This window comes from Chiloscyllium punctatum, chromosome 22 (assembly GCF_047496795.1).
Source record: "Chiloscyllium punctatum isolate Juve2018m chromosome 22, sChiPun1.3, whole genome shotgun sequence".
In the NCBI taxonomy this organism is placed as follows: domain Eukaryota; kingdom Metazoa; phylum Chordata; class Chondrichthyes; order Orectolobiformes; family Hemiscylliidae; genus Chiloscyllium; species Chiloscyllium punctatum.
The window spans coordinates 67888296-67909909 of NC_092760.1; the positions used below are offsets into that span (position 1 = coordinate 67888296).

General features: G+C 36.7%; 1 protein-coding gene across 4 annotated transcripts in view; it reads left to right on the forward strand.

The window, feature by feature from the left end:
* The window catches only part of elp4 (elongator acetyltransferase complex subunit 4), a 642250-nt gene that overhangs the window by 107628 nt on the left and 513008 nt on the right, over positions 1–21614 (forward strand). For all 4 annotated transcript variants that reach the window (XR_011963758.1, XM_072592591.1, XM_072592592.1 and 1 more), the window contains 2 exons: positions 17892–17976; positions 19720–19908. Coding sequence is in view for 3 of the 4 variants with exons in the window: in XM_072592591.1 (XP_072448692.1) it covers positions 17892–17976; positions 19720–19908 (274 nt within the window). In the remaining variant the exon portion in view is untranslated. The remainder of the gene's footprint in view (positions 1–17891; positions 17977–19719; positions 19909–21614) is intronic.

The following is a 21614-nucleotide window of genomic DNA, read 5'->3' on the forward strand; positions in this document are numbered from 1 at the left end:
CATGTGGATATAAGGTGTTGGATGACTGCAGAAGAGATTTACTACAATGAAACAAGGGACAAGAATTGCAGTTAGGAAAGACTGGAAAAAGCAGATTTGTTTTCCTTATAGCAGGGAAGGGGAAGATGAATTTTGATAGAGCTTTTCAAAATCCTAAATGATTTAATTTAATACATAAGAATAAACTGTTTCCTGCAGCAAAGGTCTAACCAGAGCACACAGATTTATGCTGATCAGCAAAAGAACAAGAGGTGACATGAGGAACGATTGCTTTCAACAGCAGGTGTTTGTGACCTGCAAGTTACTGCCTAAGGGATAATGTAAGCAGATTCAAGAATAACATTCAAAAGAGCATTGGGTAAATACTTGAACAAAATGTAGATAGTACTGGAGGAAATGCAGTGGAGCAGGACTAATTTGAGCTAAAGAATTGATGTGGATACAATGGGTCTCCCTCGGTGATTCATCATTCTGTAATTACTTTAGAGTGTTGCAAAAATACTGCTGACCCTAAGAAATTATAAACACTGGATCTGTTGTGAAACAAAGGAAACCAAAGAAATCAATTGAAGACCCAAATCCATAGACTGAGTTCTTCCATCAGAATGTTTCCACTAATTTCCCAGACCAATGCTTCATATTTAACAAAAAAAACTTGAAGATTGAATAATAAATGTGTCATGTTGATTTCAGTAGTTGGTTATAGTCATGTATTATGCTGTTGACTGAATGGAAATGTCATTTTCAGTGCAGGTTTTGGTACATTTGTTATGTCTCATGCTGTCAGATGATCTGGAATGCAGAGTAATGCCAACAGCATAAGTCCAATCCCCACACTGGTTGAGGTTACAGTGAAGGAATGTCCTTCTCAACCTATCCCCTTGCTGCAGTGTGGTGACCCTCAAGTTAAACTGCCACCAGTAATCTATGGTCCTCTACAACTATAGTGACTTTGTCATTAGCTTTATGTATGGAGGCATTTTCTTTCATAAACATTGAGAGTATTGAGGAAGTATCATTACTATCAGGTTTTTGAGTGGGCATGTTAATGCTTAGTGCAAGATGTATCCGATTATAGTGCTTTGGTATGATGTAAAGTTGTAACAACTTGCCCAAAGTTTTTACTGTTTCTATTTGACACTTTCCGTACTAGAATTGAATTCTGTCTTCAGTTTCAGTTCTCATTATTCCATTTCACGTCTTCTGAAGATGTTTTCTGTCTAACTTCCAGTTCTTCACATGGCAGTTGACCAAGTGATCACTGCTGGTTTTGGTGATGGGGCTTTATCTTCACACATCCAGGGTTGGGCAGAAATTAGGAGTAAGGGTCCTGACTATTTCACCATTTACCCATTTCTAATTAATGAAAGTTACAAATGACACAGCTCATAACATTGCCCAGATAACGATGTGTTACTTCAGACTAGAAATTCAAGTTGGACAATACCCCTGAATTGGAAATCTTTCTTCTTAAACTGGATATTTGGAATAGTGTCTGTAAAGCACATTTAATATTTTTCTGAAATATTTTCGAGTGTGGCCATGGTTGAAAGTGGATCCATGGATCAAAGACAATTAAATAATACGAAGGAAAGAAGAGAAATACAACTTTGATAAATTTTGCACCTGTCACATCCTTATAGTCAATGAATTGCTTTTTGAAGTGTATTTCTAATGTCTATGTATGTAGACAGTTACTGCAGCATGCTTGCACATAGCAAGACCTGTCAAACAATAATGACAAAAACTCCTCACTTAATCTGTTTTTAGCATGTTCATTGAGAGATAAAAATGAGTTAGGAACTCACAAGTTGCTAGTATAGGGTTCAAACCCATAACCCTCTAACTCAGCCTAAAGAAATAGGATGCACATATCTTGTTTATTTATCTCCGTGCAGGTGATTGGCTGAGGCTTGGGACATATACCTGAGATGTGGACAAGGTAACAGCTTGTATGGAAATAAAGATTGATAGAGTGACAGCAGCCCCTTCTCATGTGATCAAATTAAATTTCATGAATTATTTGAAATTGAGTTATTTTCAAATATTGTAAAACAGAGTTTGAGTAATTAATCTGCCACCCATAGCAGATGGTACAGAGTTTCATCATTATCTATCACTTCCAAATTGCTTAAAGTCCAAAAATACAAATAAAATGTTACTGAAACTTTGCACAGGGAGTTATTAGCAGATTTTTTTAACTTTCTGGAAGCTCGATTTAGTCTGACAGCTGTAACTACAGCAGGTGAAATTAAGGGCCAAGTTGTCGATTTGTTCCTTTGTAATATATTTAATGCATTCCCGTTGCAAACAATAAACTTTGAGGCTCTGAATGAAATTTACGAACGGTACTTTTTTTTTGTCCTCTTAGACCTAGCTGCTAAATGTTTGGAGATTTGTCAAGCTTGGGAAGCTTTGAGTATATGTTTAAATTTAGTCTCTTTCTTGTTAAAAAGTCAAGAGAGTGCATCAACTATCAGAACAAATTCTGGGCATTTTTCAGCTTTTCTCTGTTAAAGGGTGTTGCATTTCTTCTGGAGTCTGACTTGTCATATATCTCTCTAGTTGATCAGTAACCAATGGTATTTTTTGGCTTGAAGTAGCACTCAACAAAAACTTCAATTGTAAGTGGGAAACTAAGAGCTATCATTGAACAATTAATTGCACCATAGCTATAAGTGATTAACAGCTTAATTGTTGGTTATTAAATATTTATAAAGAAGCTTCCATGATCAATTTTCAGCAAACTGTTGACCTATGAACAATTAGCAAATGTTACAGTTGTTTGTATTTAATGAATATTGTTAACTGATTATTGCAGTGTTACAGCAGCTTTTATTAAACATTAGTTAATTATTTATAACAGCAATATGAAGATTTTATTAAACAACTGTTAATTATTGTGGTGGTATTGCTGAACATCTTTGTTAAATGGTAAAGCAGATATGCTGTGGAAAGCATTGAAATATTTTTTATTTCTGTACATGAAACTGAACTACTAATTTGGGAATGATGAAGTCGGTAGTAAATTGTGTGAATTAAAAATTTTATTTCCATCCATAATATATGGTTATAGAATATACTTTACGTTAAAATAAGTAATTATTTTAATTTCACACTGTTAATTGGTTTTTAATATTGCTATATGAGCAGTTTCTTCAGTTACATCCATGCTTTGCACGTACTCTCCCCAAAAAAGTGAGTGCTACTAGAAAATTACTTATTAGTTCAAATTAATTATTCATTTTAGGAACTTGGTCGTCCAAGACTTAATTACTTCACAAAAAAAAGTTATATCAACTACATATTTATATCTCTGTGATTGGATCAAAAGACTCAAAAAAGAATTTCCCAAAGTCCTGGACTGAATCAATGACGTAAGCATTGTGTAATGTTGAAATGTGGTGCAAAAAAACTATAGGAATCCTGGGGGCGAGTGATTTTATTTTCCTTTTTATGCTATTTTCAAACACTTGCGCTGACTTTGTGATTCTTCCACTGATTTCCTCCATGATCCATTAATGTAGCTTTCCATTTCCACATCCTCTGTTATTTTGTACTCTTTCATCGGATGTGAATGTCACTGGCATTTTCTCGTTCCTGATTATCTTTCAAATATCCTAAATTTACTCCAATCCTGACTGGGGTATAAACTTTCACCTTAAACTTTATATTGAAGAGGAATGAAAATCACATTTGCACTAATATTTAACTTAATTTTGCCTTTTGTTTAAATCTTTCCTCCGACCTAACACTTATTTTCTATGTCTTTAATGTGTATTTATTAATTGTATTTATTTCCGTTAAAAATAGGAAGCTTCCAGGAATGCATTTTCTTGAACATTCTATGTGTATTAATTATAGCTTTATGGTTTCAAATGCAACCTCTTATAATTAATTAACAATAAATTCTGATGTTTTTTTCACTTATTTTGAAGTGATTCGTTCCTCACTGATATTTTCAACTTATTTTATTTCAGTTTTTATTTTTCATTTTAGGCTAATGAGATGATCTGAAAATTTTGTTGCAATCTATCATAAAAAGCAGACTGCAATTGCAGTACCACTGCTAGAAATGGTCATAGAACAGTCAGAGTATTTCAGATACCTCTTTAGCAAGATTGAGTATACTTGACAGCTTTGAATTTTGAATTCTGAGCGTGTTATCCATGCTCTTTATATGCACTTTCAAAACATACTTCACAGTACCACCTACTATGCAGACCTGCGATTCCATTGTTATAGATAGTTGTTTACATTGAAAATTTCCATTATAAAAAATAGCAGTTTGAATATTAATTACTTACATAAAGCTGTAACCAAAAATTCAGAATACAAAAGACCTTATGGCTCTGTACTTCTGACCCTACCAGAACCTTTTCCAGAACTTATCACAGCCCTAGCCAAGATCAAAGATAATGGGAATCGATGAGATTCAAAAAAGAATTTCCTCCTTATCTCAGACTTAAATGGAAGAACCCTATTTTGAAAAACCAAAGAATTATTGATTCTGAGATTAAATCAGAAGTTTCTGGAAAAACTCAGCAGGTCGGACCGCATCTGTGGAGAGAAAGTAGAGTTAATGTTTCACTTTTCAGTTCTGGACCTGAAATGTTAACTCTGCTTTCTGTCCACAGATACTGCCAGACCTGCTGAGTCTTTCCAGAATTTCTGTTTTTGACCATTATTTTAAAATTGTCATTTAGTTTTAGACTTTCCTAAGACTGGAAAAATCGTCTCAGCATTCACCCTGTCAATCCTCCTCAGAATCATCTGTACGTACTTCTAAACTTCAGTGATTATAGGCCCAACCTGCTCAACTTTTCCTCCTATGACAACACAAGCATCAGCCTCGTGGATATTCTCTGAAATGTTTCAATCTAAGTATGTCCTTATTAAGAAACCAAAACTGTACCTAGTATACCATGTATGGTCTTATCAATCTCCATATACAATATGTGTATTGCACATAATCTTGTCCTGTGGCAAGACTTCCATACTTTTATATGCTACCAACCTTGCAATGAAGGCCAACATTCCATATGCCTTCATAGTTGCTTGTTGTACCTGCATACTTACTGTTTATGATTTGCTTACAAAGACACCCAGAATCCATCAGCGTTGTAACCTTTTTTTAATCTGTCTCCACTCAAATAATATTTTGCCTTTCAGTTCTTCCTGCTGTGGTGGACAGTCTGGTATTTTCACGCATTATATACCATTTACCAAATGTCTGTCTCTTGTCAACCTATATATATCCTTTATGTCTTCTTTGTATATCCTCTTTGTTGAGATTTTTTTCATGCAGAAGGTTTTTGGAGTCATGAGTACCCTGTCTGAGGGGGTGGTATCGGCAGAAATGCTTGTAACATTTTTTTTGAAGAAGTGCTGTAATCGTGCTATAGAACAAGATCTGGAAAGTGGAATTAGGCTGAATTTTATTTTAACAGCAGAATTTTTTGGGAAGATAGCCTTCTTCTGTGCCCTAAGTTGTTGTTGTTTGTTTCTAGACAGGTTAATCAGGTAAACCTACACATAGTCAAATGTGAACGTGACAAAAGAGTGGGTGAGCACGTAAGTAGCTGCAACATAGAAATAGGTCATTTTACCCACCCATTCAAGGTGGTATTTATGATTCTTTCAAGCCTCTTTCCATCTTCCTTCATCTAAATCTGTGCATTATAATCCACTATACCCCTCTCTTTCGTATGTTTCCAAAAAATGAATTATAACCATCCTCCTCAACTAGTACCCGATTGTCTTGAGTTCTACATTATCACAACTCTCGGGTGAAAAGAACATTTCACAATTTCCAACTGATTTCATGGTGACTATCTTATATTGATGACCCTTAGTTTTGCTGTTCCTTAGAAATATGAAAGAGGTGGGCGATGGTACATTGAGGGAAATGAGCAGTTTTTGTGATCAAGGGCCTAAGGTTTTGGCCACTCAACTTGATGAGTAGATCACAATGGATGCTTGATCAATTATTTCAGTCTGAGATGGTTTGGATTGAAGCCAAGGATGTAGTGTTTGTGACAGGAGTGTGTCTTCCCATTGTTTAGCTGAAGAAAATTACAGCAAGTACAAAACTGGGATGTCAGACAAACAATCTGACAGCACAGAGATATGTTCAAAGCCCATGAATTGGAGCTGTATTTTGGAGAGCTGAAGCAGTGGCTCTGTTTGGAAAGGAAAGTACATTATAAAATTGACAGTAAGTAATACCAGGTAGATGATTTGTTTCTCTTTCCTTTAGATTACACAGATGGGGAAGTGCTTGTTTAAGAATCCTAACTATGTAATTATCTTTGCTATTTTTTACCACTAATTATGCATTACGTACATTTCCTAATGTCAGATGCCATTTTATGTTCTCTTGTTTAGTTTTTAATAGTCTTTTCGCTCTTATTAAATAGCATCTCTTGCTTTGCAACAGCACGCTGACCCACAGAAACGTGGGGTGGGTGATTGTGATTCCCCCAAGGCAGGGGATAGTATATAAAATTCCAAATTGGAGTCCTGTGATCAGAAATAGGGTTTTTCAATGTTGATTGCACTATGTTCAGCATTGTTCACAATTTTTCAGATGATGCTGAAGAGACCATCTCCAAATGTAGCAAGACCTGAACAATACCCAACCTTGGACTGACAAGTGGCATCTGACATTGTTGTCACTCCATTGCGAGGTATTGACCATCACCAACAGGAGATAATCGAACCATCACCCCTTGAAATTCAATGACATTACTATCACTGAATTCCTCCCACCTCCCTATTGTCATCCAGGGATTACCATTGACCAGAATCTGAACTGGACTTGCGTTATAAACGTTGCAGGTATAACAGCAAGTAAGAGATTAGAGATCTTGCAGTGAGTAACTCACCTCCTGACTCCAAAAGCCTGTCCATTATCTACAAGACACAAATCAGTATGTGATGGAAGACTCCCCACTTGCATGATTGAATGCAGCTCTAACAACATTGAAGAAGCTTGACACCATTCAGGATAAAACTGCCTGCTTGATTGGTACCACATTCTCAACATTTATTCCCTCCAACATCAATGCACAACAGAAACAGTGTATAAAAGATGAACTGCAGAAATTCAGTAACACTGCTTAGATAAAACTTTCCAAACCCGCAACCACTACCAACTAGGACAAGGGTTGCATCTACATGGGAACACCACCATTTGCAAGTTCCCCTCCAAGCCACTCCCCATTCTCACTAGGAAAGAGATTGCTATTCCTTCAGTTACCCATATCCAGAACCTATTTATTTGTAATAAATAGTCATTCTTGTTAAGCACTGAAACTTCGCCCATGCTTCCTGTTAATCTGGGTCAAAAAATACAGATAAATTGGCAGATTTTGCAAACTTTGATACATCTTAAACTTTTGCAATGACTCTGCAAATAGCAGAGCTTGAGGTAGTATGCTACTCCAATGAGGTCTGACATAATGCAACCTTCCTACCAGTTGAAGGATTGGGGTTCGATATACAACCCCCACTGTTGTTTTCTGTCCAGTGAGGTGTGATATAATGCAATCTTCCTACCAATTGAAGGATAGCTGTGTAAGTGAATTCCAAATAGATTGTTAGATCTTGACAACTTCTCCACTTGCTTTGGCATCTTATTTAAATGGAGTTTTAGGAACCCAACTATGAGCATTAGATTTGAGCTACTGTGCACAACAGTACTAGATAACTGAATTAATATCAATTGAAATTAAGCAATTAATTCATGCCACTTCAGTAATTCTTTCATTTTAACTCTGTTGCTGATCCTTTCATGCACGATTGAATACTGGGACGCCTTCAAGCCATTAGCTGTCAATGTCATAAGTACTTAATTGTTAAAACAAAAGTTTTCAGTAAATACTTGAACTAGGGGATAGAAAGCTTATATTAAAATTGATTCTCATTATTTTCAAAACACTTGTTTTTTTTCCTTGCTAGTTTTCTCTAATGAAAGAGTACATTAACGCAGTGGTAAGGAAGTGTATTAGCTCTGATGAAGTGGAATCTGGATGGGGAGAGCTTAGAATCACCAAGGGACAGAAAGTAATAGTAGAGATTGTATAAAGAACCCCAAACTGTAGAGGTAACATTGAGGAATGTATTCAGTAGGAAATTAGAAATGCAAGCAAGAATGGTACACCTGTAGTAATGTGTGACTTTTACCTCCATATCGATTGAGCAAATTAAATCAGTAACAATATATTAAGGAGGCATTTCTGGAATGAGTTCAAAATGATTTTCTACATCAGTCTGTTGAACTAACCAAAGAGCAGGCTTTCCTAGATTAGGTATTGTGAGATGAGAAAGGCTTTGGCAATCTAACTGTGCAAGACCCATTGATGAAGAGTGACCACAATATTAAAGAATTCTTCATTAAATTGGCAACTTGATTCTAATACTAAGGTCCTGATTCTAAATAAAGGAAACTATGATGGTATGAGGTGCAAGCTAGCTGTGGGAATACTAGTGGATAGGGAATGACAAATATTTAAAGAGCACAAGGAGGAACTGCAACAATTGTTAATTCCTGTCTGGTACAAAAATAAAACTGGAATAGTGGCTGAAGCAACAAGGGAAATTAGGGATAATATTAGATCCACGGCGTGCAAATTAGCCAAAAATGGTGGCAGATCTAAAGATTGAGAAGAGTTAAAATTTCAGCAAAGGAGAACAAAGGGTTTGATTAAGAAGGGGAAAATTGAGTACAAGAGTAAGCTTTGGGGAGCATACAAAATGGTTGTAAATGTTTCTGTAATTATGTGATGAATAAAAGTACAGTGAAGACAAATATAGATCCCTTACAGTCAGAAACCAGGTGAGTTATAATGGTCTATCATCACAAAGGGGATCACAAATAATGTATTGAAATGTTGAACAGAATTTAGTGAGAGGGAGGAATTGAAGGAAATAATTGTTGGTAGGGAAATAGTGTTAGGAAGTTTAATGGATTAAAAACCAATAAATGCCCAGGGCCCGATAATCTATATTCCAGAGTACTTAAGGAAGTAGCCCTAGAAATAATGGATGGTGACTGTCTTTCAAGATTGTATGCACTGTGAAATAGATCCTATGGATTGGAGGGTGACTAATGTAACCCTACTATTTAAAAGTGGAGTAGAGAGAAAACATGACATTATAAACTAATTAATCTGACTTTGATAGTAGGGAAATTGCAAGAATCCATTGTAAAAGATATCATAGTTGCCATTGAAAAACAGTGACAGGAGTGGACAGAGTCAGCATGAATTTACAAAAGGGACAAATCTACAAGAATTCTTCAAGTTAGAGGGAAACAAAGAGTGGCAGCCAGTGACTAGTGGGGTACCTCAGGGATCAGTGCTAGAATTCCAGTTACTCAATAATGATCAGATCGAAGTACTCTACCTGTACATCTAGGAAAAACAGAGATCTCAGAAAAGTTGGCAAAGTAACAATGGTAATTAAGGATGACATTGGTCCAAGAGAAAAAAATTACCTTCATTGCCGAGATAAAGATGTAGAATCAGTTTGGGTGAAGATGAGAAATAGAAATGATAGAAAGTCACTTATTAGAGTGGTTTATAAGCTGCTAACAGTAACCTTATTGTAAAATGGTCTATACAGCATCAAATAATGTGAGAAATGTGCAGTTTTAAATCATGGATGAATTTAATACTCTTATAAATTAGATGCATCTGATTGGCAAAGATGGCATGGATAATGAGTTTATACAGTTTAGATGGCATGTTTTCTTGGAGCAGCAAATTCTAAATCCAACCAGATGGCAAGCCATACTAGAATCTGATAATGTACAATGGGAAAGGATTTATTAATTAACTCATAGTGAAGACACCCTTAGGTGGCAGTGAGCACAATATGACTGTTTAACATTCTAATTGAAGGACGGAAGGATAAATCCAATGGTATTTTAAGCTTAAATGAAGATGATTTATGGGGGCATAAAAGCAGAGCTGGCTGGAGTAAACTCAGAAATTGGGTTTAGAAAGAGGTCCGTAGAAGTGCATTTTGAAGTATTTAAGTAGACCTTTCAGAATAACTAGAAAAAATATGTTCCAGTGAGAGAAAAAAGAAGGGAATGATCTGCTGTTCTTTGCTAACTAAGGATGTTAGCAATAATATTGAATTAAAGGCAAAAGTTTGCATTCGCAAAATTAAGTGGAAAATCAGAAGGTTGGGTACAATATAAACAACAGCAAAGAATAATAGAAAGATTTATATAGGTTGTCAGGCTTATTCACTCGTGGACGCTGACACTTGTGGCTTCTGTTGTTTGGCATGCAAGCCATACTATGTTATAGCTTCACCAGGTTGCGATCTCATTTTTAGGTCTGCCTGGTGCTGCTCTCAGCATACTTTCTTGCACTCTTCATTAAACCAGCATTTATCGGTTGGCTTGATGGCAATGATCAACTGGGGGAAATGCTAGGCCATGAGGTTTTATGTTGTCGACTACAATTGCTGATGGACCATAGAGTCTCATTGTTACATTGTCTTGAGTTTCTGCATCTGCTCAATAACTATCCAATTTAGCATGTTGGTCGTGCTACACAGCATAGATGGGGAATCTTCAATGAACTTTGTCTCCAGTGGAGCTGTGCATGGTCACTGTATTGATTCTGTCATGGATAGATGTATCTGCAGTAGGCAGATTTCCTCCCACCTGCTGCAGACTGAGCACACTTGCGCTGCTTGTCTGCAGTTTTTTTAATGGTGTCTGGTAGTCACCCATTCCATGTCTGCCTTTATGCTTCTAATCTACAGTGTGACCATCTCCTTATACATGCTAACCATGAAGTCCTCTGCTCATGGATGCACAACAGTGACTCTAGCTGCTCATGTCCTAAAACTCCAAGCTCACACTTGTGCAGCCAGTGCATACCTTCTATGGATATGTCTGAGCCACATGTTATGTCCATTGCTGCACATATTACTGTAGAATGTACTTTCTACTTGGCTCTTCAAATAATTATCAAGACTGCTTGTTACCCTTTGAGTAAGTATGAACTTACATGAAAACCTAAGTAGCTGTTTCACAGCAACATAAAATAGGGACTTAAGCATAAACTAAGTACCCATCTTTCATTTTAAATGTTGGAAATACTGACCAATCCTATTCACCAATCAACTGCTTTCCTTGCACTCATGACATCATGCCTCCATTGGTCTGGTCTCAGTGCACATAGACATTTTGGTCAGTGCCTTATTTCTGCTCTTTAGACAGGTTTAATCATAAATTATTCAGTGGAATCAAACTGGAAGGGTGTTTATTGTATACATGTGGTTTAATCTCTGAAAAGAAACCTTGATTTCTGTGTCAAAAATATAACAAGCAGGTTGAGAAATGCTATTATGCTAAATGCAGAAATTGATTGAATTGAATAAGCACTCTTTTGTACCAGTCTACATTGCACTGTTGAAAACAAATTTTCAGTTTACGTTGTCGGTTGCTAGAACAGCAAGTTATAATTTTGTTTGGTATGTAAATAATCCTCAATTTAAATTTACATGAAACTAAATTAACAGATTTTTTTTCAAAACATGTTTTAGATCGTAAGCTAATCAGTATTATCCTGGTACTAAATGTGAACAGGAAATTTCCTTCAGCGTGATATGTGCTGATCACTGTATAAACGAAGTATAAATCAGAAAGCATTGATATGCCTGTGCCATCTCTGTCTAAACTGTCTGGTTTAGTGACACCTTCCTTTCCTTGTTTTAAGTATGTTTTGACCAGGTAAGGATGATAAACCAGCTTGCTTCCTTTAAGTCCCCTCAGTCAGCTGTAATAATGATTTCTAGTCTTTTTATCAGACGCCTGTAACAACTTCTATTAATACATAACAGCAGTCAAACCTAACAAGTGAATTATAAGCTTTTTATGACTAAAAGAGGAATTTTATTACTCAGCAACCCCGAGGGAAATAATAAAACCTGTTATCCCATGCAGACACAAATTCACATAGTCTTTAAACAAGGGAGAGTCAAACAGAAAGATAAAGAATACATAATTTTAAAAGTTCTGTGTCCTTGTGTTGTTTTAGTTGAACCTGGGACTGCAGCTGTTTCATTAATATCTTGTATCTAAATTAGCAGTGATGTTTGTGCAATCTTAGAGGTTTTTATGAGCAGATAATACTGTAAGACGTAAGAGCAGAGGCAGGCCATTCAGCCCAAAGAGTCTGCTCCACCATTCAATGTGGCTATGGCTGATCTAATAATCCTCAACTCAACTTTCCTGCCTTTTCCCTAAAACCATTGATTCCCTTACTGATTAAAAATCTGTCTATATAGTCCTTTAATATACTTGATGACCAGCTTCTTTGGTCCTCTGTGGTAAAGAATTCCACAAATTCAGTATGCACATGTTGTGTGGCACTGTCACTATGCCAAATCAGATAGAGTTTGAACAGATCCTAGCAACCCAAGACTGAGCATCCGTAAGGCAGTGTAAGCCATCGGCAATAGAAGAATTATACTCCAACAAAATCTGCAACTTCATGACCCAGCATATCCTCCATTCCACCATTGTCACTAAGAGAAGACATCAACCCTGCTTTAATAAAGAAGACTGGAGAAAATGTTAGGAGCAGCAGCAAGAATACCTAAATATGAAATTTTAAACTGTTGAAGCTGCAAAACAGGACTGCATGCTCATTAACACAAACAGCTAGTAATGGAGTAAGTGATTCTACATCAAACAGATCAGATCTAAGTGCAGCAGTTCCGCCACAGACAGTTGTGAATGATGGTAAATAATCAATTAACACTTTAGAGGTCGGAGCGCCACAAATTTCCACGTCCTGATTGGTGATGGTTCCCAGCACATCATTGCAAAAGATGAGGCTGAAATATTTGCAACAGTCTTCTGCCAGATGTGCAGAGTAGATGATCCACCTCAGCCTCCTCCATAGATCCCCAGCATCACAGGTGTCAGTTTTCAGCCAATTCAATTGACTGCAAGTGATATCAAGATATGGTGGCGTCACTGGACACTGTAAAGTCCATTGGCCCTGACAACATTCTGGCTATAGTACTGAAGATGTGAGCTCCTGAACTTACCTTACCCTAGCAAAGCTGTTCCAGAACAGCTACAACACTGGCATCTATCAAACAATGTCAGGTATTGCCCAGTTTTGTCCTTTACAAGGTAGCAGGACAAATCCCACTCAGCGAATTTCTACCCTGTTAATCTACCCTCGATCATTATAAAAGTGATGGAAGGTGTCATCAATAATGAGATCAGGCAGCAAGTGCTCAACAATAACCTGCTCACTGACTTTCGGATTCCAGCAGGGCCCCTCAACGCTTGACCTCATTACGGCCTTTTACAACCATGGACAAAAGAGCTAAATTTGGCAACGAGGCAAGAATGGCTGCTGTTGATATGAAGGGTGTGTTTGACCAAGTGTGATATCAAGGAGTTGTAGAAAATGGGAATTTAAGTGTAAGCTCTGCTCTGGTTGGATCATACATAGCACAAAAGAAGATGGTTGTTGGACTTCATTACTTGAAGACATGAACTCACCAGCACTTTCCTGAGGGCAACTGGAGATGGGTAATAAATGCTGACACAGCCAGCAATGTCCATAGTTCATGAATGAACAAAAGTAAATTTCTCTTTTAATTGGTTTTTGTAGTACAAATTGTTTCCAAATATATGTTTTGATGTGTGAAAACAGTATACAAATAGAAATAAAAAAATTGTGTGCAGACCAGTTAAAAGAAAACTTTCATTTTATTTCAAAGCACAGCTTTTCATTACAGTTCAAGGTTCAGACAAAGGTAGTTAAATCAGCTAAAATCTCTTTCCTAATGTGATCTACTTACAGATAATAACCCTATTTGTCATGTCCTTGATGGTCTAACTTTGGCAATTGCTTAGAAACTATCATTTGGGAAGCGTAAGACTTTCTCGTTACCAGGATACCATGTCGTCTATTATCGTTTTCAGTTACCAGTTTGCTAAAATATAAAGTGTAACCACGATTTCAATAGAAAAAAATGATTGTTTAGATCAAGTAGATTTATTTGACAATGGAAAGCGATCAAAAGATTGACTGAGTCCCTGAAAATTAATTCAGTTTCACATTATTGCCAACATTAATGTTACTAGGAAAAATTATTTATCAAAATATTACTTCAGAACTTGCAGTTTAAAAACAAACACTTAAGTAAATTAATTAGAGTATGTCAAACTTTGCCATTCACTGTGTAATTCTTTTGTCGATATTAAGTAGTATTAACAGCACAAAAAATGTCCTTAACCAAACTGGTCTATAACTGTTTTTGCTCTTGCGGAGTCTCCTTCCCCCACCTACTTTATCGAATGTTATCACTCCTATATTTACAAAGTTTTGTTTTAAATGATTTACACTATTCCCTTCAACTATTTCTTTTTGAAGTGAATCCCACTTTGTAATCATGCCAGTAGATTAGGTTACTTAGTGTGGAAACAGGCCCTTCGGCCCAACAAGTCCACACCGACCCACCAAAGAGCAACCCACCCAGACCACTACATTTACCCCTTCACCTAACACTACGGGCAATTTAGCATGGCCAATTCACCTAACCTGCACATCTTTGGACTGTGGGAAGAAACCAGAGCACCTGGAGGAAACCCCCACAGACACTGGGAGAATGTGCAAACTCCACACAGGCAGTTGCCCGAGGCGGGAATTGAACCCAGGTCTCTAGCGCTGTGAGGCAGCAGTGCTAACCATAGTAGATGCATAAATTTTTTTTTGTTTCCCTGAATTTTTCACGACCTTGTTATTAGTTTTGTACTCCCCACAAATATGTCTGTCTTTTCAATCCCTTCATGATCAGATGACCTTCTTAGATCATCCCTCAATCCCTTATTCTAGAATAAAATAACGTTAAAAATCACACAACACCAGGTTATTGTTCAACAGTAAAATAAACCTGTTGGACTAAACCTGGTGTTGTTTGATTTTTAACTTTTTCCACCCCTGTCCAATACCGGCACCTCCACACAATAATAAAACAGCGTATCTTTCAACTCAGCATGAATAGCATCTTAGGATGTCAGCTGGTTTTCAATAAGATCTGAAATAAGTAAAGGGTGCCTAAGTAGTCAGAGATCTCTTGAATCTAAAGATGAAGCCAGATTTTAGTATTTTGAAACTTGCCAAAACAAATCTATGCCTATATGCCTTCTGATGGCACTGGATATCATGTAGGTGTTGCAATCTATAGTGCTGCAAATCTGTAGTCAATGCCAATGCTGAAGAATTAAAATAGATGTGATACAGAGCAATGGTCCACAGTTAGTTACTGGGAGTGAAGCATTTATATATTGAAAGTTCATTTTGCTCATCCATTGTAGGATATATGCTCTGAGAATTTTAGTTGAACAAAATTACTGTCATAAGATACGATAAAAAATATTTTGTAGGTTTCTTCTGAAATGTAACTAATGAGAAGGCTTAGAGTAGGAAATCCTATTTATTCCTCTGTCTCTGTTCTTGCTCATTAAATGACCTTATAGGGCATAAAAGCTGTCAACCTTCAATAACCATGCAGTCGTCATCTCTTCTGCTTCAATTTTGGCTTCAGTTTTCCACTGAAACTGTTGGTAAAATATCCATTTCTTCTTTGAACTTAAATAAAATACAAAAGATTATTTTACGATCGTGCACAACTGATATTCCTGAATGTGGTTGCTGACCCACTCCAAGTTATTCTTTTTAAGGGTGGGTTCACAGAAATGGTTAAAATTGTTTGTTTTCCTTTTCTGTCAATAGCGTTAAGTATTAATAAATTGGTTACCTTAGCTGAAAGTCCAGGCACGCAGAACAAGGACAAGGAAAAAGATCACCTCTACAAACTGATGTTCTTAAAAATGTGCATGTGGCATGCAGTGATCTTAAGATCTTAATAACCTTGGCTTTGACATCCTGTTAATTATATTGTTTGTTTGATGGTTATACATTTAAACCTCTGTCCTTTTTGTGGGAAAGACAATACTCACTTGAGGCTCATGGAAATTGTCAGGTTTTTAGTATTCAAGATTTGCCTCTGTTCCTGCTGCTCTCCTGATTTGATTCCATTTTCAAACTAGTTAACTGTTTTTAAATCACGATGATGAATTAATCTTTACAGCTTCAGAATTGGAGGATTGCATCTATTGTACAGTACTGGGTAACTGTTGGCATCATGCTACTGATTCAGTTTACATTGACATAAGCTAGCCTCATAACTTTGCACTGTGGTGAAGTACGGATAAACAAAGCTGGACTTGAGTGAGCAGTTGTCAGTTTGGTCTGAAATTTTAAATTTATTTTTAATTAAAAATGTAAATTTGGTGTAAGTTCATAGCAAACTTCAGGTTTAATTTTCAATGTCAATAATTGATCATTTCACCACTAACCCTTCAAAATGCACAATATATAATGTCCATCATTTTGTCAAGACAGTTAGAAACTTCATGCTAATGGTAGAGTTACAAAGTTTTCTTTTAATTGAGTAGAAGTTCATATAGGAGTAATGAGTGTTTGACGATATAACATTACCAAAAATTTCTAGATGCAAGCTGCCCAAAGCTTGCTTGTTATTTAGTTATTTAACCAGCTTACTTGTAAGTATGTTTTGCCTCACAGATGCATTCGATCTATTTGACAGACATATGTAGTGCATTTTGAAGGGTTAGTGGTGAACTTATAATTATTGACACTGAAAATTAAACCTGTAGTTTGCTATGAATTTTCACCAAATATTATATTTTAATTAAAATATAAATTTAAAATTTCAGAACAGACTGACAACTGCTCACTGTCAAGTCCATCTTTGCACTGCGATGAAGTACAAATAAACAATGTTTTTATGTTTGTGCTCAACTGCATATTGATTTTCTTGATGGTTTCGGTTGTGGGGCAGAAAGAAGCAGAAACATTTTTGGAAAGGTTATTTTTGTTAAAATTATAAATTTTCATCAAGAGCTCAGGTGACTAGGACTTTGATCAGGTGTGCTTGCATTGGCAGTTCATTAACGATATGTTAATTAATCTATGATTTAGCACAGAAATGCTGTGGTGGTTTCATCTCTTAGGTTGCTTCATTAAATCATTAATTTTCTAGGAGGTAAGTGAGCCTGACATAATTAAGGCATCCTTGTCTCTGCAGAATATTCCTTTCATATTGTGTCAGGTCACAGAGGTAGTGAGTAGAAGAGAGTGACTGCAGTCTCCAAGGGCACATTTTATTTATACAACTGTACTGTGAACTTAATTTATTAGTTCAATTTTGCTTTTCACTTAAGCAGTTTAGAATGAAATTAAGGTTTTGTATAGGCTTCAGACGACTGCTTTTAATAGAACCTGTGCAACAGTTTGTGTTTAACGTATCTACTGGAGGACAAAAGACATGTTTTTCATGCTTTACTCAAAACCTAAGATATTCGTCCTTCTTCAGATATTCAACAATGAGTCTAACTATTATGGAAAACTATATATATTTTGCAAGTTCCTCTCTTGCGCTGTTCTGTTTGAATAGGTTCACATCAAGTCAGCACAACGTATTCTGTTTTCATATTTCATATGTTCATAGTCCAAACAAAATATTATTGCATAAGTTATACACTCACTAAACCTCAGCTGTGTTGGTATTTAGCTTCGTGTTTCTCAGCTAGGGAAAAGCAAATTCATTTATATTAATTTAGATTAAGCAAAAATTGCATTTTACTTGTGTTATTTGGAGAACAGTATCAAAGTTTTTTCTTTTTTTAATCGTGGAAACACAACTTTGATACGTATTTCAAGACTGCTGTTCAAAATAAAATGTTTAAAATTATCATTTACGTGCTTAAGTTTTTTAAAATTTGATTCGCATTTCACACCTTTTTTTCACAGTAATATGAACTTTGGTTATGTCAAGCTGCTTAGATCCATACAAAGAGTCATCCGTGAGGAAGGATTTGATGGAGTCTGTCCCCAGGTATGGTGCACAAGCCCTTAGTGTCTTATGTAATCAAGTAACTAATGTTGTTTTCATAGGGCTCTCCAGGGTGCAGCCGGAAGGGCTTGGAATAATCAACAATGAACAAGCTGTTTCTAAGCACGGATGAAGTAAACAAGCATTGCACAGACAGTGTATGGGTTATATGTTAATATGCATTTGCCTCACGTTTTGAGCTTTCCTCAACTCTATTGGGTACAAGCATTGATGTGCATAAGCAGTGTGCTCTGGCATCATTAGTCACTGAGCACCTAAAAAGGAGCTGTCCAGTCGAGAAAGTGGCTTAGCCCAAATCCACATTAAGCCACATTAAACTTTTTATGTTGATGTTGCAATGAAAATATCTCTGTTGTAAAACTTATAGCCTTGAGGATACTGTGACAAGAAACCAAGGAAAGATCAACTAATTAGAGTTTTAAGGAGCTTGTGCAGTCGACTTTGCATTGGTGTTAACAAAGTTAACTAAGGCTGGGTGTCAAAGTGAAAAAATCCTTTATAGCAACTTCTGGTATTCATATTACTTGTATGTTAATTTAGCTTGTTATTGCTCAGCCACAGTCTCTACTGAGATTTTGACACAGATCTGGACCGGCTGTCTTTCCCTGTGGAAGCAAAACCCCTTTGGAGAAGTAAATTGGTCCCTGACAGGCACCTCTCCCCTTCCCAGTGGTAACCATGGCAATAGACATGTCATGACAGTTCCCACAGTACAGTGTGCCTAGCTGCTTCTGCCGCAAGATGACAGGTCTTCTAAAGCAGGAAATCTCATAGAAAGCAACAGCATTTTTGGTGAAGTGACACGCACACACACCCTTAGAACCTTTCAACTAAGTCACTTCTAACTGAACAGACTTTTGCAATAAGGTTTATTTTTACTTGATATTTTTGTTGCAACTCTTTGCACAGTGTCTTCTATTGACCTTAGCCTTACTGTGCTATTCCAGAATGTATTATGTTTCTTTGTCACATCTAGTTGCTTATGATCAAAGAGTAAAAATTTACACATTGCTTTTTCTGTGTCTAAGCAACAAGTTTCTCCATGAAAGTGAAAGTGTGGAATTAACTACCCATTTTGCTAGCATGAATAAACTGTGATACCACAGGCAGCTTTTGTTAACAGAATCTTGGCCCAAATCAGCTGGAAGCCGAGCATACGCTGATCCTTTCTTGGCACTTTGCTAGCAGCTATGTAGCCTTTGCAAAAGTGTAGTACTTATTAAGGTCCTACTGGTATCTTTCTCTGTTGATATGCCATGGAAACAAGCTGTTTTATGAGCCATTGGGCAGCTGGAAAGCAAGTCCAGACAGAAATTCAGAGCCTTGTCACCTGTCCAATATCTGTTATAGCTCTATAAAATAAAATGAGAGAACTGTGGATGCTGGAAATCAGAAGAAAAAACAGAAATTGCTGGAAAAGCTCACAAGTCTGGCAGTATTTGTGGAGAGAAATTAGGGTCAATGTTTCAGGTCCAGTAACCCTTCCTCAGTACTGATGCCAAGTGGTAAGATGCTCTGAACAGTCCTGCAGAAGGGTCACTGGACCTGAAAGTTTAATTCTGATTTCTGTTCACAGATGCTGCCAAACCTGGTGAGCTTTTCCAGCAATTTCTATTTTCGTTTCTGTAATATCTCTCATAAGTTAGAATTTGAAGTGTGGATAGAGTGTTATTTATAAGAAAGCCTTGTTACTTTGTCACATTCATTTACACTTCCTTTCTGCAGATTAAACAGAGGAATATCCTGCGGATAGGAATCCATTCGCTTGGCTCACTGCTGTGGGGAGAGGACATTGATGTTCATGAAAACCCCAAACATGCCTGCGGTCTGACCAAATTTCTGTATGCACTCCGTGGACTTCTCAGAACATCTCTGTCTGCCTGCGTTATTACTGTGCCAGCATACCTCATTCAGGTTAGACTTCATTGTGTGCAAAGCATATTCTATTTCTTTTTAAGTATAGTTTGAAGTGGAGTAATCACAATTCCATAGGTTGCCAGTTTACATTTATTGATGAGCTCTGGTGAAGTTCCCAATGGTCTGGTTCTCCAAACTCCTTTAGAATAAAATACATTGAATAGGATTTTCTGGGGAATGTCAATCCCATTCAGATTGTCACTCTGCACCTTTTTTAAATGAAAGGAAAATGCTCCATGTTTCTGACAAGAGATTTCTATCAAGGTTCTTTCAGAAATATGGAACCCTAGTTCCATTTTGACGGGTCTTTCATCATGCAGAATTGTCAGAGGAAGGCAAACCAAACCCCTTGGGGGGGTTAGGGGGGGTTCAGGTCCACAGCAGGAGAAGTGTGATCTGATCTGGAGCAGGTGAAGGGGTGTCTGGTCTGGAATCGGTTTGGGGTTTTGGGTCCCAGAGGTGTCAGGTCATAGTCAGGTGTGTGGGGTAAGTATGGGGGTCAATTGAATAAATATTTCCTACTTTCATTGGAACCCTCCAAATTTCCTGATGTTTTCGAGAACAGGATTTTCCAAACAGAATCTTGAATTACCTGAGCAATTCTTTCAGCGTTTGCTGTGATGGTGATTTGACAGGGTTCCCATGCGTGTCTCCCATTCACACTGAAATAACAATTACCTGGCTCTTGGAAACCCAAGCCATTATATCCAATGCACCAGTATTTCCATTGTAATACCACTTCAAACTCAGGTAGTCTAAGCAAACTATTCCAGCCTTTTGTACCTGAAATAAAAATGGAAAAGTCTGGAAATACTTGATAGACCCAGAGCATCAGTGGAGAAAAAACACAGCTAATGTTTTAGTTAATTAACCTTTCATCAGTGCTTCTGGTTGTTCCAGAGTGTTGACATGTTGTTTTTCTGAAAGCAATTTTCCTCTGATGTTAGGAGTTCATGAAGGTAGAAATGTTGCCTGAGTGCGAAGTGGAGATGGTCTTCTTCAGCAAAGTGGAATGTAAACTGAACTGTTAGATTACTTTTACTTTGTATCATGGAACTAAAATTCTACATTCCATATGCAATCAGGAGTCAGATAACTTGCCTGCCTTAGTGCTCATATTCTGGCATCAGATTTAAAATGTTCTAAAGTTAATGTATAATACACCCTTTAAAATGGGAGTAAAATTTAAGCCTTCAGTGCCCAATTGTACTTGATAATGGCGCCAGGTTGGAATAACCTCTTTTTAATTAATCTTGTCAACATATTACTAAAGAAATGAATGCTTATTGGTAATATGTTTGATGAGTATAATGACTTATTGTACCAAATAATTGTTGAGTACATTTGTTACTTAAAGTTCAGTGTATTTCAGCAGTAGATATCTTTAACTGCATTTAAGGTAAATGGATGGTTCAGAAAGTAGAACATCACCTGATCATCACCTGAGAATACAAATAATTCACTTTAAAGCGTTTGAGAAAACAGAATAACATTTTATAGGTTTACTTCACAATCGAGATAGTAACAAGTAATAAAAACATTTTTTAAAAATATATATATCTCTTTTGTTTTAATTCACATTACACGGATGGTATTGATAATTTTTTATTTATTGCCCATCCATAGTTCCCTCAAAGTAGTAAGTGCTGCCTTAACCAGCATTAGCATCTTTTCAGACATTCGTACTATTACTTCTGGAGTCT